At 34.0% G+C, this 15,650-nt stretch overlaps 1 protein-coding gene across 6 annotated transcripts in view; it reads right to left on the bottom strand.

Annotated features, from left to right (window-relative positions):
- The window catches only part of MTF2 (metal response element binding transcription factor 2), a 64,648-nt gene that overhangs the window by 5,134 nt on the left and 43,864 nt on the right, over nt 1-15,650 (bottom strand). For 4 of the 6 annotated variants that reach the window (XM_019667567.1, XM_019667570.1, XM_019667565.1 and 1 more), the window contains 5 exons: nt 14,418-14,513; nt 13,452-13,520; nt 12,072-12,195; nt 4,954-5,021; nt 2,582-2,752 (listed from right to left, as the gene is read on the bottom strand). In XM_019667567.1, coding sequence (XP_019523112.1) covers nt 2,582-2,752; nt 4,954-5,021; nt 12,072-12,195; nt 13,452-13,520; nt 14,418-14,513 — 528 coding nt within the window. The remainder of the gene's footprint in view (nt 1-2,581; nt 2,753-4,953; nt 5,022-12,071; nt 12,196-13,451; nt 13,521-14,417; nt 14,514-15,650) is intronic. The other 2 variants (XM_019667569.1, XM_019667568.1) reach the window with 1 other exon arrangement.

Below are 15,650 nucleotides of genomic sequence, written 5' to 3'. Positions count from 1 at the left end.
CCAAAACACCATTTTTTAGACATAAAGGCAAATATCAAACAATAGCAAGAAAAAAGCAATAGTCAAGGACATTTCTAATTAATAGAAGGGAAGAAAAGGGCAAACATCAATATAGAGAACATCTATTTCATTTATTCAGCAAACATCTATCATACAAAGGAGATATTCAATAACAGAACAAAAGATGTCCCCTGTGCTAAGGGGTTCACAATATAGTTAGGTAACAAATGTGTATACAAGCAAGCTAATAAAATGGGTTAAGTGCTATAAGCAAGTTATCCAGGAAAATTCAACTAAAAACGAGGACAAAGAACAATAGGCTGGAAAGAGGTGAATGGAGAAAACTAGAAAAGACTACCCCTCCGGACACCAAACTAAGGGTGAGGAATAAAGGTGGAAGGAAGTACAAAGAAAAGGCAAAGTAGGAGAGCTAGAGGAACAAAGCATAACCAGAACTATAATCAAAAGTCTCAGGGTAAGATGGATGGGGCAATATATTTTCTCTTTGAAAATGATCCAACATAACATTTATTAAGGACCCCTGGACTAAAGAAAGCACTCTCAGATTAAAAGGACCAATTCATATATGGGGCCCAGAGTGCCTCTAAAGAAGGTTGAACCATTATCTGGTGGCATCAAATAAAAACCTGGTAGCTACCAAAAATGGAGTGTCCTATCAAAATCATGATAGGAATGAGAAAGTTTGTGCAAGCCTTTTTTCTAATTTACCATATGGGCAATCACTAGCGAAGCATTAAGAATAACATCTGAAAGTGATAGGAATACATATTCTTTCCTTCAGGAAAAGAAACCTTGAGGTAATATCTACTTTATTACATACTCCAATGGATATGAAGCGCTGTGAAACCCTCTGTAGTTACATTTTCTTACTTTCCAAGATGACTACCTCATACCTTTTATTTGCTCCTTAAATTTCCCTCTTTGCACAACCCTCTGGGCTATCTTTGCCTCATTATTTCTTTGAGAAAATAGAAGCTATCAGGCAATAACTTTAGTCATCTTCCAAATGTCAAACCTACAATTGGACCAGCCTCTGTATCCATCTTCTCCTTTTTCATCCCACTTCAACAGAAGGGTGTGAGTCCTCCTATCAAAGGCCACGCCCACATTTAGGCTCTAAATCCCTCTCCTTTTGGCTTCTCAAATATTATACTCTACAATACTTTTTAATTACCTCCCCAATCTCCTATACCAATCTCTTCTTCTCCACCGAATCATTCTTACTAGCACACAAAAACAGATTCCAATTATCTTCCATCTACTAAAAAACCCATCACTTGATTACTCCTCTCCACTCTTCAGCTTCCATTCCATTTGTCTACTTCCCTTCACAGTAAAACTGGAGTTGAGGACACATACCCTTTCCACTTTCTCCCTTCTCATTCAGAATTCTTAAAGATTATTTCCTTTTCTATTATTATCATTATCATCATCATCGCCATCATCATCATATTTTGAATCTCCCTATGCCCCTTATTTGTAGAAAAGGCCCAGTTCTGACATGCAAATTAGGCAGCTTCAATCAAACTTCAATCTGATCTCTCTCCTCCCCATTCCCCAACACACCAGTAGCTCAAGCCAAAAATCTGGGTATTGTTTAATTTCATTCCTTCCTTTCTTTCGTAAATTTAATTCATTAGCAAAGCCAATAAACTCTGCCTCAATAAAAATTTTGAATCTACTTTCTCTCCATTTCACTGCTACCACCTACCACTGCACAAGCAACCATGATCTATCGCTTATCTAGACTACTCCAAGACTTAATTTTCTCTGTTCTATTCTTACCTCTATACCTATCCATTCTGCAAACAGCATCCAAAAAGCTACTTTTAAAGAATAATCCAATCTGTTTATATCTTTAAATAGTTCCCTATTCTTAGAAAACAATTCAAAGTCCTTAATGACACCTACAAGACTGCATGATCAAGCCCCACCCAATCTTTCCAACACCTGATGCTGCTCTGTAGCCCTCATTCATGCCTCACAAGCCTTCACACCTGTAATTTCTTCCTTGTGTTCAAATTGTTAGGTCATTCTCATTGCTTAAGTTTCAGCTTAAATTGGCTTTCCTTAAGCCTCCATATTAAAGTAGATTCCTTCATCCCTAGCCATCCTAGTATAGTCTAATTCTGTATGCTATTTCCTAAATGGCATTAGCATGATCTGTAATTATTTTACTTGTTTATCACCTTTCTTATCCACTCCAGTGTAAACCTCATCAGAGCAGAAAGAAAGTCTGTTTTGTTTGTTATTATATCCCCAACACTTAGCTTGATAAATGGAATGAATGAATGAGAAATAAACAAACAAATGAACAGGCCAGTACTTAAGCTGTTTGCTAACCAAATCAATAGGGCTTGTTCCTGGAAAGCTTAAGATCTAAAATAAACAAACATCTAGCATTCAATTCCTTGTAACTTGTCTAAGCAAAACATTATAAACAGTAGAACAAATTAGGGTAACTGCCACTTGTACTTTCAAATATACTGAGACTAAATAACATACATTTTTAGTTACAAATAAGCTAAAGAGAAAAACTAAGCCACAGATCAACTTTTACCTTGAATCAGATATAGGTTTGGATGCCTTTCTGCCTTTAATTTTAAATTCATGAGATGTTCCTTCAGGTTCTTTCTCTGCTTTGAAAGCCACATTTGGTGGCACAGGAGGAACACGAATTCGCAACCCAAACAAATGCTTCTTCTTCTTTATTTCTTTCCCAGACATAAACCTAAATTTTTAAAAAAATTAACTAAAAATTTAAAAACTGAACACATATATACGGCAGACCCTAACTTATAACTTTCAAATACAAAGCCTTTATACATGAAAGTTCACCCAATACTACAAAAACTCACTTCCCCCTTGCTTTCCTTGATTCCTATCTGCCCCAGAGCCATTACAAAGACAATATGATGGGAAAATTAAGAGGGAGGGATAAGAGCAGAAGGAAGGGAAAAAGCATATTTCTTTTTCAAATGTGGCATCGAACTTTTTTTCTTCTTTTTTTAAAGATTTTATTGGGGAATTGGGGGAGAGGTACAGTGTTGGGGAATTGGGAAAGGGGACCAGCCAAGTTGTGTTCTTCAATCTTCGTTGTGGAGGGCGCCAGTCGCCATCTGGCTTCCCATCGGCAGCTTGTGCCTCTAAACTCAAGGTGCTGTGTTCAGCCTTAGTTGCAGATGGGCGTAGCCATCATTCCACGTGGGAGTCGAACCAGAAGCTTTGTTAAGAGCACACGCTGAGCCATCCGGGCGGCAGCTCAGCTCAAGTGCTGAGTTCAGTCTTAGATGCGGGTGGGCGTAGCCCACCATCGAACAGGCAATCTTGTTGTTACACCAGCTGAGCCATCCTGCCACCTGTTGGCAGTTCAGCGACAGCTCAGCTCGGGCGCAGCGTCACTGGCCCATGTGGGAATCGAACCGGCGGCCCTGTTGCTCAGAGCCCACGTTCTTAAGCAACTCTTAATCAACTGAGCCACTAGGCCGGCCCCTGGCATTTAACTTTTTAAAAGAAAGAAGAGTATATAGTGGTGTCTTTTTAGTCCCAATATGTTTTTCCATAGTTTAATGTCATCTGTTAAAAACATGTCTGGGGTGATGGGTTAGCTCAGTTGGTTAGAGCATGGTGCTGATAACACCAAGATTGCCAGTTCAATCCCCATATGGGCTACTGTGAGCTGCACCATCCCCAAAAGAGTCAACTATGCCATTGTAGTATGAAAGCAATGTGTAACCAATGACCATGGCTGTTCCCCAATTAAAAAAAAAAAAAATCTCAAAAGAGGTGTAGGAAACAACTTCTATTTCAGAACATGTCTGTGAGAAACCCTGGTTAGAAATAATACGTAACAGCATTGTTAAAGAAAGTAGGAGACAAATCCTAGGGGCCCAGAAAACAAAAGGAGTACCTACTATGTGAAATCTGAAATTGGAAATAACTTAGAGCAGAGAAATGGTATTTTAGTGTGGGCTTGGATCTCTGAAAAATTGTTCTTTAACCCTTTCCCCAAGTTTTTAGAGTCCTTATTCTAAAACACCCCCAATCTATCTTAGTTCTGCCTGCCTACCCACAAGAAGCACTACCAAATGCTTGGACTGTTCTTCAACTTTTAAGTAGGATTAAAAAGGGGTAGCCTCCACTTCTACCATAACAAGAACAGGTGTATTTCTGGCACCCTAAACTGAATTAAAGGACTCACTGTCCCATAAAGTATTTTTATCAACACATTATCTGCTCAGGCACTTTATGGCTTTTTGACCTGTAAAGATCTAGCCACTAATAACACTTTTTTAATAAGGAAATGCTGTCAAGTTCAAAAATAGAAACTTGTCAAAAACAAAATTTTATAATATAACTCAATAGGTGGTTGGAGCCAGCATATACATTTAAAAAATTATTTCTATTGCATTTTTAAAATATTTTAAAGCAATATGCATATGCTGGTTTTTTAAAAAAAATATATATACACAAGAAAATATCAAATAATATCACTTAAATCATCAAAAACTTAGACCACTAATAGAACTATTTTTCTATAACTGATGGCAATAACAAATCTTAAACCATAAAAGATCTCAATCATTTTAAAACCCATATTCTCTACAATATATCCGCCTATCTTTTGCATATTCCCACCAGCTAACAAGATTTTATTTCACTTTCAGTAGGGTGCATTATAAAAACAAGTCACTTCTGACTAGCTTTTTCAAATGACCAGGCCAAATTCCCACTCCCATAGGATGACTCTTCCCTTCTCCAAACCTTGAGAATCAATGCTCTATTCTGTTTGAAAGACAATAGAACATTAGAAAGTTTAAAATTGTATGTACTAGTTCTAAACACAAACCCCACAATTCTTAAACAATGCCATTATTCCTTATACTTAATAAATGTCTCCCTCATAGGGATACATAAAATAAATCAACTTACATGGTCTTGTAATCATTTAATGCCTCCAGAACATGCTCATATCTTTCAGATTTTGGTGTGTCTGCCAGCTGTGAAGTATCAAGAAACAATTTAACGCACTATAATTTCATCAATTAGTAATAAACGGGCTAGATAGAGGCAATGTGATGTAGGAGAAAAGTGTACTGACTAATAGTCAGAACTCTAAGTTCTAATTCCAGGTCCTCACTGACTAGCTGTGTGATCTAAGGTCATTTAACCTCTCAAGGCTTGTTTTCTCACCTAAAAAAGGCGAGTATAAATCCTGCACTGTAAATTGTAAAACACTACAAAATAGGATTTGATTAGTTATCATTAAGTTTATTTTAATTCTATAAACTGGGGAAGTAATAAATTTGAATTACTTTAATATCAACCATAAAATCTTCTAATAGATATGAATAGGGAGCATAAAAAATTGGGAAAAACATACCATTTTATTTCCCAATATTTCTAATATTAGCACAAACCAATAATCTCTGTAATTTTAAAAACTGTGAGATGTGGGCATTTTATTTTTTAACAATTATAGATGTTAGCCAGCCCTAAAACCCAAAATGGCTCAGTAATTTCTTATCGTCACAAACCATTTTAAAATTTAAATATTAAATTCTAGAAAATACTCTATTTTGTTTCAAAAGAGCTTCCTTCCCTGTCATTTCTGACACTTCCTCAAAATTTAAAGACTGGGGCCCAATAGCAAAAAAAAATTCTAAATTATAAAAGAACCACCCTCTATTAAAGTCACAAAAACTAAAAACAAACAAACAAAAACTTCGGGAAAAAAAAAATCACAGCAGACTTTCAAAATTACTGCCAATTATTATGTTCTCTACCAGTTAAAACTCCCAAACCTCAGAACCGCTTCAAGCAAAAAGAGCAAACAAATCTGCCAAATATAATGTTGGAGGTCGAAGAGACTTACAAAGTCATCTACTCCAACTCATTTTACAAATTAGTTAACAGATATAAGATTATATGAACTGCTCAAATTCACATGGCTGGTCAGTGAGAGCTAGAACCTAAACCCAAGTGCCAATAAGTCCATTCATTCACCATTCGCTGACAGACAATTCTTTGCTAATGTATTGGGTGCTCAAAGAAAATTGTAATTAAAAAAAAAAAAAGGACAATTTGGTGCTTATCCCTCCACACCACTTTCTCCTATTGTAATTTGTTAAGTGTCCAATGGTAGAGAGTTCTATTAAAGGAAAAATTACAGAATCAGACTTTAAAGCTTGAAAGAGACTTCAGATGTCCATCTAATTCAAGCTTCCATCAATACACTGCAATCCCTTTTATAGTACTGATAGTCATTCAACCTTGGCTTAACTATTACCATTGATGAAAGCTGATGAAGCACCTACTGAGGGAGCCCATTCCATAGGTGGACGAAACCTTCCTTCCTGGAACTCTTCTATTCCCTCTTTTATAAGATAGTTCTTCAAATATTTGACAGCAGCTATCATGTCTAAGTATAAGATTAGGTTAAAGTTTTTATAATAGCAGCAACATCACATAATTATTTCATATGAAACTTTGGCTAACTAATTCCATCCTCTTCTTCATTACCCCCCTCCCCACCCCAACTCTAAACTCTGATCAGATGAACTTCTATCAAATCAAGTATCCCCTATCATACCTGCTTCTTCTATAGTGTTCGTACATTTAAGCCTAAAGGCAGAGCTTTATAACTGTTGTTAATCTGATACTGTTTTCAGCTCTGTGTTCGATATGATCTTGTCTCCTGATTCTGTCATCCTTGAACTGAGGGTAGAGACAAAGACAGAACCTGTGGCTCTCCATTAGAATCTCCCTCAAGAGTATTTCCAAGCCACTGACTGCTTTTGCTACTATCATCCAATTAGTTACAAATCCATTTAATTTTTACTTTAACCAGTTCACATTTCAATATCTTATATGAAATTGAGTTATATTATGTCTACAACATGCCCATAGCATTTTGATATACCAGTGTCGCTAACCATAACAAAAAAGAGCCCAGGGTATTTAACATGATTTATTCTAATAAATCGCTGTTTTTTCCGTACTGCTTTTTAAATCTTCACAAACTATGTATCTGAAAAATCTGCTCTACAGTTTTGCTGACAATCAACAACAAAAGTGACTCTAATTTCTCAAATCCACTCCATTCTACTTTTTGAAAATCACAAAGAACTCTTCTTTCTGTTAGCTACTTATTCTCTGTGGTTTCTCAGAAATGTTATCTGTAGGTTCATTCCTTCAGCACTCCAAGGCTATTTTGCATAGCATAGGACTGTGTATTTCAACCCACATAATGAGATCATGGGATCCTATTCGGTATTTTGAAAACTAAGAGTGCAAATACTATAACGTAAATCAAATAATCTGTATTAGAAGAACATTATATTCTAGGTCTTCCATCTGACCATGAAGTTTATAAACATGTATGAGGTGGGATCAAAAAATACAGTGAATGTTTAAATTTTAAAAATTTATTATAGTAAAAGACACATTGCCATCAATCCCCCTCAAGATACTCCCCCTCACTTCTAACACACTTATCCCATCATTCTTGCCACTCTTTGAAGCAGTTCTGGAAGTCCTCTTTCGTGAGTATCTTTAATTGTTCTGTCATGGCTGCCTCAATATCCTGAATCATTTTGACTTTGGGGAAGAGCCAGAAGTTGAATGGTGCCAGATCCAGTGAATAAAGTGGATGAGGACACTCTGTAAAGTTTTTATTTGACAGAAATTGTCATACCAGAAGCAATGTGTGACACGGAGCCATGTCATGATGGAGTGATTTACGGCACACTTTAAAACACACCTTCTCTCAACCGTAGCTCAACCTGACTGACTGCACCAAACAAGGTGAAACTTGTCACACACAGTTACTGAAGTTTGATATGCCACTCCCATATTGAAGATCCTGCCTTTCCGTTAGATGGCACTTGGCAGCAGCATTCACCATATTTCTTGATCAAAGGCTTCGTGTCACACATCACTTCTGGTACTGCAATTTCTGTCAAATAAAAACATTATGGTGTGTCCTCATCCACCTTATTCACCAGATCTGGCAAAGTGTGACTTCAGGCTTTTCCCAAAGTCAAAATGACCATGAAAGGTAAACGTTTTGAATCGATTCAGGACATCGAGGCAGCCACGACAGCACAACTAAAGACATGAAAGAAGACTTCCAGAACTGTTTCAGAAAGTGGCAAGAATGATGGGATAAGTGTGTTTGAAGTGAGAGGGAGTATTTTGAGGGGGATTAATGGCAATGTGTCTTTTACTATAATAAATTTTATTTAAACAGTCACCGAGGTATTGTTTGATCATACCTCGTATATTCAACAGAATAATCATTTTTGTTCCTCCTTCTACAGACACCAATCTCACACTATGCTTTTATTGTCAGGGTTGTATATTTTGATATAGACATAAATGCTATTATGTATAGTACAACTCTTTCCCCTTCAATAAAATACACCCTTCAATTATTCATGTTGAATTCCATGTCACATAGGCTTAAGTATGCCAAACAGCTTAATTTGTTTGCTAATCTATATACTGTCTGCTAATACATAACACTCAATGCCCCAAGTATTTTTGTTAACCAGATTTCTTACAATTTTCACTTAAAAGTATATTATACTACCTCTATTATACTACAGTTTTCTCTAGCCAAAACATCATTTCTGCCACAATATTTCATTAGAGTTTTATCTATGCTTCTCTCCCTACGTCCCTCAAAAATGAAATAGCACTCAATACGTTAAGATCACAGTTAATAGAAAAGTAGGTTGTCCTTACAGAACTAGGGTTTCAAATCACATTAGATATCAAAGACAAATGATAACAGGCAGATTCCAGAAAGTATTACTATCTCTCTTTAACTCCTAAAAGCAAGCTGGTAAACAGTGATACCTCACTCTAAATAAAAAAAACCTTAAGCAACCATTATTTGGGGTCTCAAATGTTATATTATATATTTTTACTATCGCAAAGGAAACATTTCAAAGCATAGTTTCTCAAATAGCTATACTCATATATTATATGATAGTCATTAAGTCATTAACTCTCAAACATTTAAAAAAAAATCACATAAGGAAACATATCAAGCTGTATGTTCTAATACATTCTACAAGTTTCAGCTTCTCTTCACAGCAATCCTGAAAATAATCAACTAAGAAAAATATATGATATGTAAACATTAAATTTGCCTTTCAGTATGAAAGGATATATTCTCCAAAATAAGTTTAATGTTTTTTAAACTTTTTCTTATGAAAAAAAGGTCACAGTTTATCCTTTATACCAGTCAAGGAAAAAAACATAATACGCTAAACAAATAATACTATGGATTCAATATAAGGTTGCTCCAAATAACTAGATATGTAAGTAATTATTTATGAGGCTTCCCAAACAACATAGAAATACCATTTGACTTTAGCCACAGTGGTCATATATAAATGAAATTCCACTCACAAATGGAAAATATGAATAAGTGTCCCGTGACTAGGTGTTCATTATATTCCTTAACAAAATGCCATAAAAATCTCAACTTCTCAAATCACCACAAAATCTTTTTTCTTTTACCTAGACAGGGTAAGGAAGGAGCCTCCACATTTGAAAGAGCAAAATTACAACTATTTTTCTGTTTTGTTTCATTTTTGAGGAGGAACTTCTAAAGCAAGTGTCTGTCATATAATCTATAGTATGTATAAGAATTGATGTTCAAAATGACTTTCGAGTACTCCAAGGTACTCAATTTACCAATAATACACTTAACATTCAATATTTCCCATGTTTTGAAAGTAATTAATACTAATTTTTAAAATTTTGAGCACAAAACGAAATTTTTGTTAATCTAAATTGGGATTAGTAGCAAAATTCAATTTGCAACTCAATTTCAGTTAACCAAAGATTTATTATTTTAATAATCTTGAAAAATCCATTATTTGTATTCTTTGTTTCTATTACCACAAACACTTATAAGTAAATTAGATGAAAATCACTGAATAAACATTCCCAACTGGCAAAAATTTTATGGTCTCTATTATATAAAGATGTAGAAACTTAACAAAGAATTAAAACTGAACTTCCATCTATAAACAACTAGGCAAAGGACACATGAATAATCTAAGAAGTATGAGTATTTTCTTTTTTTTTAATGCAGAGAAAGAGCAATCAGAAATGATTCATTCGAAAGTCATTTGTTCTGATAATTTGATGGCTCAAACAAAAGGAAACACTTCTCAGAAAAGTATAATTTTTCTGTTGTAAAGTTTTATTAGATTGTAATCATGCTTATCTTAATTTTTTAAATAAAAAGAGAAATATTTCTCCATATTAGCAAAGAATAAAAATATTGAAATTTCTTATTTTTAAGACATTATCTCATAAACTACAGAAAATGAAAACATGGATCTGTTGCTGAAATAAATCTCTTCTTATATGTATCAGAAGGTCAACTAGAACTGATATACCTGAAATTCATAAATTGAACTCATTTCTTTAAAAATAGACTAATTATGATTTTTATTGTTTTCTATTTTCAGCCTCGTAACTAAAATCTAAATATTACTTACATTTTAATAAAAAATTATAGCATTTGAAATAAATAAAACTTGAGTTTTTATGTATATGCCACTGTCTACATGAAGCAACTAGTGCAGAATTTAATCATGTAAAACATAAAATGTACTAACAGGAATATAGATGTATCTGTATATAAAGTGCTGAAAGGATCATGGCTTAGAAAGAAAAGATTTAAGATGACTATATTAGAGCATAACATATATTAAGATGACTATAAAGAACACTGTAGTTACTAGTGTCCTACACCTACTTTTTTCTTTTATTACTAATCAGTTTATTGAAATTGATTAAATTTACAAGTCATTCATTTTCACTCAAACATCATCCAGAAAAAGTAGCATTTAACAGAAAACTTAGGAGTGTTATATTCCAATTTCTAACACTTATTACATCTTAGCATAATTGATTTTAATATCCTTGACTTAATTATTTAATAATTTTTATTTCTCAATTACAGCTGACATACAGTATTATACTAGTTTCAGGTGTACAATATAGTGATTAGACATTTATATAAATTAATATCCTTGATTTTAAAATCAAAGGATTCTGCAAGTGTTTGTTTTATTTTATGTAACTGATCTACCATCAAGTAGCTTTTAAATAAATGTGCATTATGCTCTGTGATGCGCCATAAAACCCCAAGAAAAACAAAACCCCTTGATATCCTATTTGGTATGAACCTTATAAACTGCCACATGTCTAAAAACTACTAATGCAGAAATTCTTCCTGTCAAATGTTTACACAATTTTTACTTTAAAACGTAATGTGTTAACTAAAATTCACACATCTAATTCCATATATTAGAAAACAAATTTTATTTAACATAAGAGTAGTTAATCTATATTTTAATAATTCCAAATAAATGAGAAAAACAAGAAAACAATTAAAGTTATTCTAGTTACTTTCTTCTTTGTGCTATTCTATGGTTTCAAAATCTTCTCAGTAAACGTGCATTAACTTTTATACTGCTTTTAAAAAAAGATTCTTTGTAAATCACCATGAGTGGTTACACCTCCAAAATGAAAAGAAAAATGAGATGTCTGAATGACAGGGAAAATCTCCAACTCAGGTAGCTTCACTACTCTAACTCATTATTTTAACACTATTAGTGAAAGTCAAAGACTTATAAGGGAGTACCAACAAAAGATTTGTAAAGAAGAGTGTTAGTTACATCTCTAAGTTTATAGGAAACTTAGAAGAAAAAGAGTAGAAGCCATTAAGATACCCAATAATAAGGATTTCTCCCAACCTTTTATCTTTATAATGACTCTCACTTCAGAAAAATGGAAGACTCAAGTAATTTACTTCTTCCTCCTCCATTTCCCTCCTAGATAACAGGCAATGAACAGAAAGATGAGAGGGCTGGTCCTAATATCCTTGCCAAAGTTATTTTTCCCTTAACTAAAACTAAAATTCTACTTTAGGTGGGTGGCTTATACATGTATCTTAGCTGCTTTAACAAAAACAAAAAAGACATCAAGCAGCTAATGAAGTTAGCTCTAAAACCACTCACCTCTCCAGGATGTAATCTATCCCAGTTTTCATTAATGTATGTCATAAGCTCAAGTTCAGAATCAAAGTATTTCTTCTTGTGAATAACACTTAGGTTATAAAGGCATAAGTGTGCTATATCTACCCTGGAAACCAAAAAAAAAACCAAAAAAGTTTTTGGTTATTGTTAAGAAATCACACAACTTTTTATAACATCAGCAATTAAAAAAAATCCCAATGTGAGGTATTTAGGTGAACAGAGAGCCAATACAGAAGTCATATTCACAATATAATGAATCATTACATATGAAAATAATTGGAAAACATGAACTAAACATTCACTTATCCTGAACAGTAACTATAAACTAAAAAGATATTTGAATTTCTTAAAATGCATTAAAAAAGAAACTGATTTCAAGATAAAATAACTTGCAAACAAAAATTTTGTTTTCACTACATATAAGCTAGAGCATAGATCATACTTTTAAAAGATTTTATCTGATTCACAAGTATTACTTTTTCCTAAAATATTTAACAAAAATTTCTAAGTACTTAACTACAGTAGCTCCCCCACCCCCATCCTTGGTTTTCTTTTCCATGGTTTCAGTTACTTGCAATCAACCACTGTCTGAAAATATTAAACAGAAAATTCCAAAAATAATTCCTAAGTTTTAAATTGTGCACTGTTCTGAGAAGCATGATGAAATCTAATGCTGTCCCACTCTGTCCCACCTAGGATGTGAACCATCCCTTTTGTCCAGCCTATCTGTTAGTCACTTAGTAGCCATCTTGGTTATCAGATCAAATGTTGGAGTACTGCAATGTGTGCGTTCAAGTAACCCTTATTTTACTAAATAATGGGCCCAAAAGCTCAAGGGTAATGATGTTTGCAATTCACCAAACAGAAGCTGTAAAGTGTATTTATGTACAGAAAAAACCATAGTATATACAGGTTTCACTACTATTCACAGTGTCAGGCATCTTCTTGAAGTCTTGGACATATCCCCCATGGATAAGGGGGAACAACTGTATAGGTAAGCATTTTATCAGTAAATCTCCAAAATTCATCACACTTCCCATGCCCAAGAATTACTGTGAAGCAGAAATTGGCATTTATAATAGGAACTTCCTCTCTTCTATTATATGTTATTCTGAAGGCCTAAAAGATATTTAAAAGTTACATTTTATGCCATTAGAAAATGAATGGCCTTATTACTTTAGCAATGAAACTAGATAATCCTTAGTGAAGATAACATCAGGTTTAAGGATAAATAAAAGAAATAAAGCCAGGCATAAAGACCAAATTTTTTATTTAAGCCATGTAAATGTATATAAAGTTTCACCCTGTAGGTTTAAGAATATGGCTCTCTTTTACTCTGTAACAGAAACGTCCAACACTTACCACTGTAATGGTAGACGTTTGAGGTATTCAGGTCCAGAACTGCAGACAGAGCAAATAAATGTATAAAACCTAAGGAAAAAGGAAAAGTTCTAAAATGAGTTACCAAGGGTATACATACATTATTTAACAACTAAATCTAATATTCAGCAAGTGCATATCCTACAATTGAACTAAGAACTGTTACACAAACCAAAATATAACGTGAATTATAACACTGTCTGTGATTTAACAATTTTTTTTCCCAGTAACCACAAATCATGAAATAGTTCCTACCTGGGGGGAAAACGGCAATTTTTTTAACCATTAGAAACCTTCAGAATTTACACACAGATTCATATATAGGCATAGTTTACTAATGGCTTGTGTGTACCAGGAATTGCTATAGCTACCCCTATGTACACAGTTACATTCAGTGCTGAAAACAATCTGGTAAAATAAGTCCAGAGGAGACAAACTGACCTTTCTAAGTTCAGAAAGATAGGATATGATATCAGCCAAGATTTAAAACCACGTTTTTTTGAGGCCAAGTTTAGTGCTCTATCTTTAATTTTTTTTCCTAGAGCTCTCTCTGCTATTTCACATTCTCCTAATCCAGAAAGCAAATTAAGTCTGCTTTTAGAAATGCTTTAAATTGTGTGTATCAAGGTTATGTGGCCTTTTCCAATTTTCTGACATAGGATCCCTTTGAGGTTCTTTAAAAGAACATGCCAACAAGAATAGTTTAAAACACTGAGAAACAATAAGAGCAAATATAATCATTAATCAAATACTTAAAAGCTTTCTGGAATAATATCCAAAGCACAAAAATTATAAGTATTTTTAAATTATTATATCTAATTTACACATATTTAATATTTTCCCTCAAATCACTGTTAAAGCTACTTTTAGAAATCTGAAACTATAAACATAGCCACAATAAAAAATCTTAAAAGAACTCAATCAGTGAAGTTCAAATGCCTTTCTCACCTGTCTCCAAATAGCATTGGCTTTTGAAGGCATTGCACACAAGCCTCATGAAACCACTGCTTACATTTGCAGCATTGTAGCATCTTTAAATACCAGCTAAAAGAAAAGAGTTAAGATTAAAATTACTACTTTTTGAAAAGGTAAAGAGGTTTTTTTTTTAAGTGACATGTGCAGAATATCTTTTTTTTTCAGTTAGTAAAAGGTTAAGATATACTGATATCCTTATTCGCCACCCAAATGTTTTTTCTTCCAATAATTCTTTTGCTCAACAAGTGAGCTCCATGTTAATTTTAAGCCATATATACACAAAAACACGAAGACTAATACTAAGGTCATTTATTCACCAAAGACTAATGAACACTATTGTATGTTCCAGGTACTCTGCCAGGAGCTGAAGTTAAGCTGTTAGCAATATCAAACATGGTTCATATAATCATGGTACTTCAAGAATAATGAACGATCTGCTTCATAAAATAATGGCTATAATGGTTTCCACCTATTTTGACTAATGTTTTAAACTACTGGGTTGTCGGAAAAGTCATGATGTATTTTGCCTATGTTTTTCAAAGGTCATTTATTTATATAAAGAACAAAGATCAATGATTTATTTCCTGTTTTGTTCGATAACCTTTTGCCATCTTTCAGTGAGCTTCATAATCCCTCGTTCATACAAGGACCTGTCTCTATGGGCGAAAAACTGAACAAGGTGCTGATTTACAGCCTCATCTGAATTGAACGTTATACCACGCAAGGAGTTTTGAAGACAGCGAAACAAGTGGAAGTCTGACAGCACAAGGTCAGGCGAGTATGGTGGGTGTGGCAACACATCCCATCCAAGCTCCAATCATTTTTCTTTTAATTATTTTTATTATGAAATACACATTTTTTAGAATTAGTTTCAGCTGTACACCACAGTGCAATAGTTATACTTTTTACCCCTCGAAGTGACAACCCCCCTCCCCCAATCCGCCACCCCACTTCCCCCCAATATCATACATATCTAATACAATTCCCTTGACTCCACTCCCACACTATACTCCACATCCCATGACCATATATATATAAATATATATAAATATATATATATATTCACTTATAGTTGACATACAATATTATACAACATCAGCTTCATGTGTACAGTGCAGTGATCAAGCCTCTTCCCCATCCATGATGCGGTCTCCCTAGCAAGACATGTGACCACCTGACACCCCACAAAATATTCACAACACCATC

The sequence above is a fragment of the Hipposideros armiger genome, unplaced genomic scaffold (genome assembly GCF_001890085.2).
Source record: "Hipposideros armiger isolate ML-2016 unplaced genomic scaffold, ASM189008v1 scaffold_501, whole genome shotgun sequence".
NCBI lineage: Eukaryota > Metazoa > Chordata > Mammalia > Chiroptera > Hipposideridae > Hipposideros > Hipposideros armiger.
Note: the sequence above shows the minus strand (reverse complement) of the source record. Positions and strands in the feature narration are given on the sequence as shown.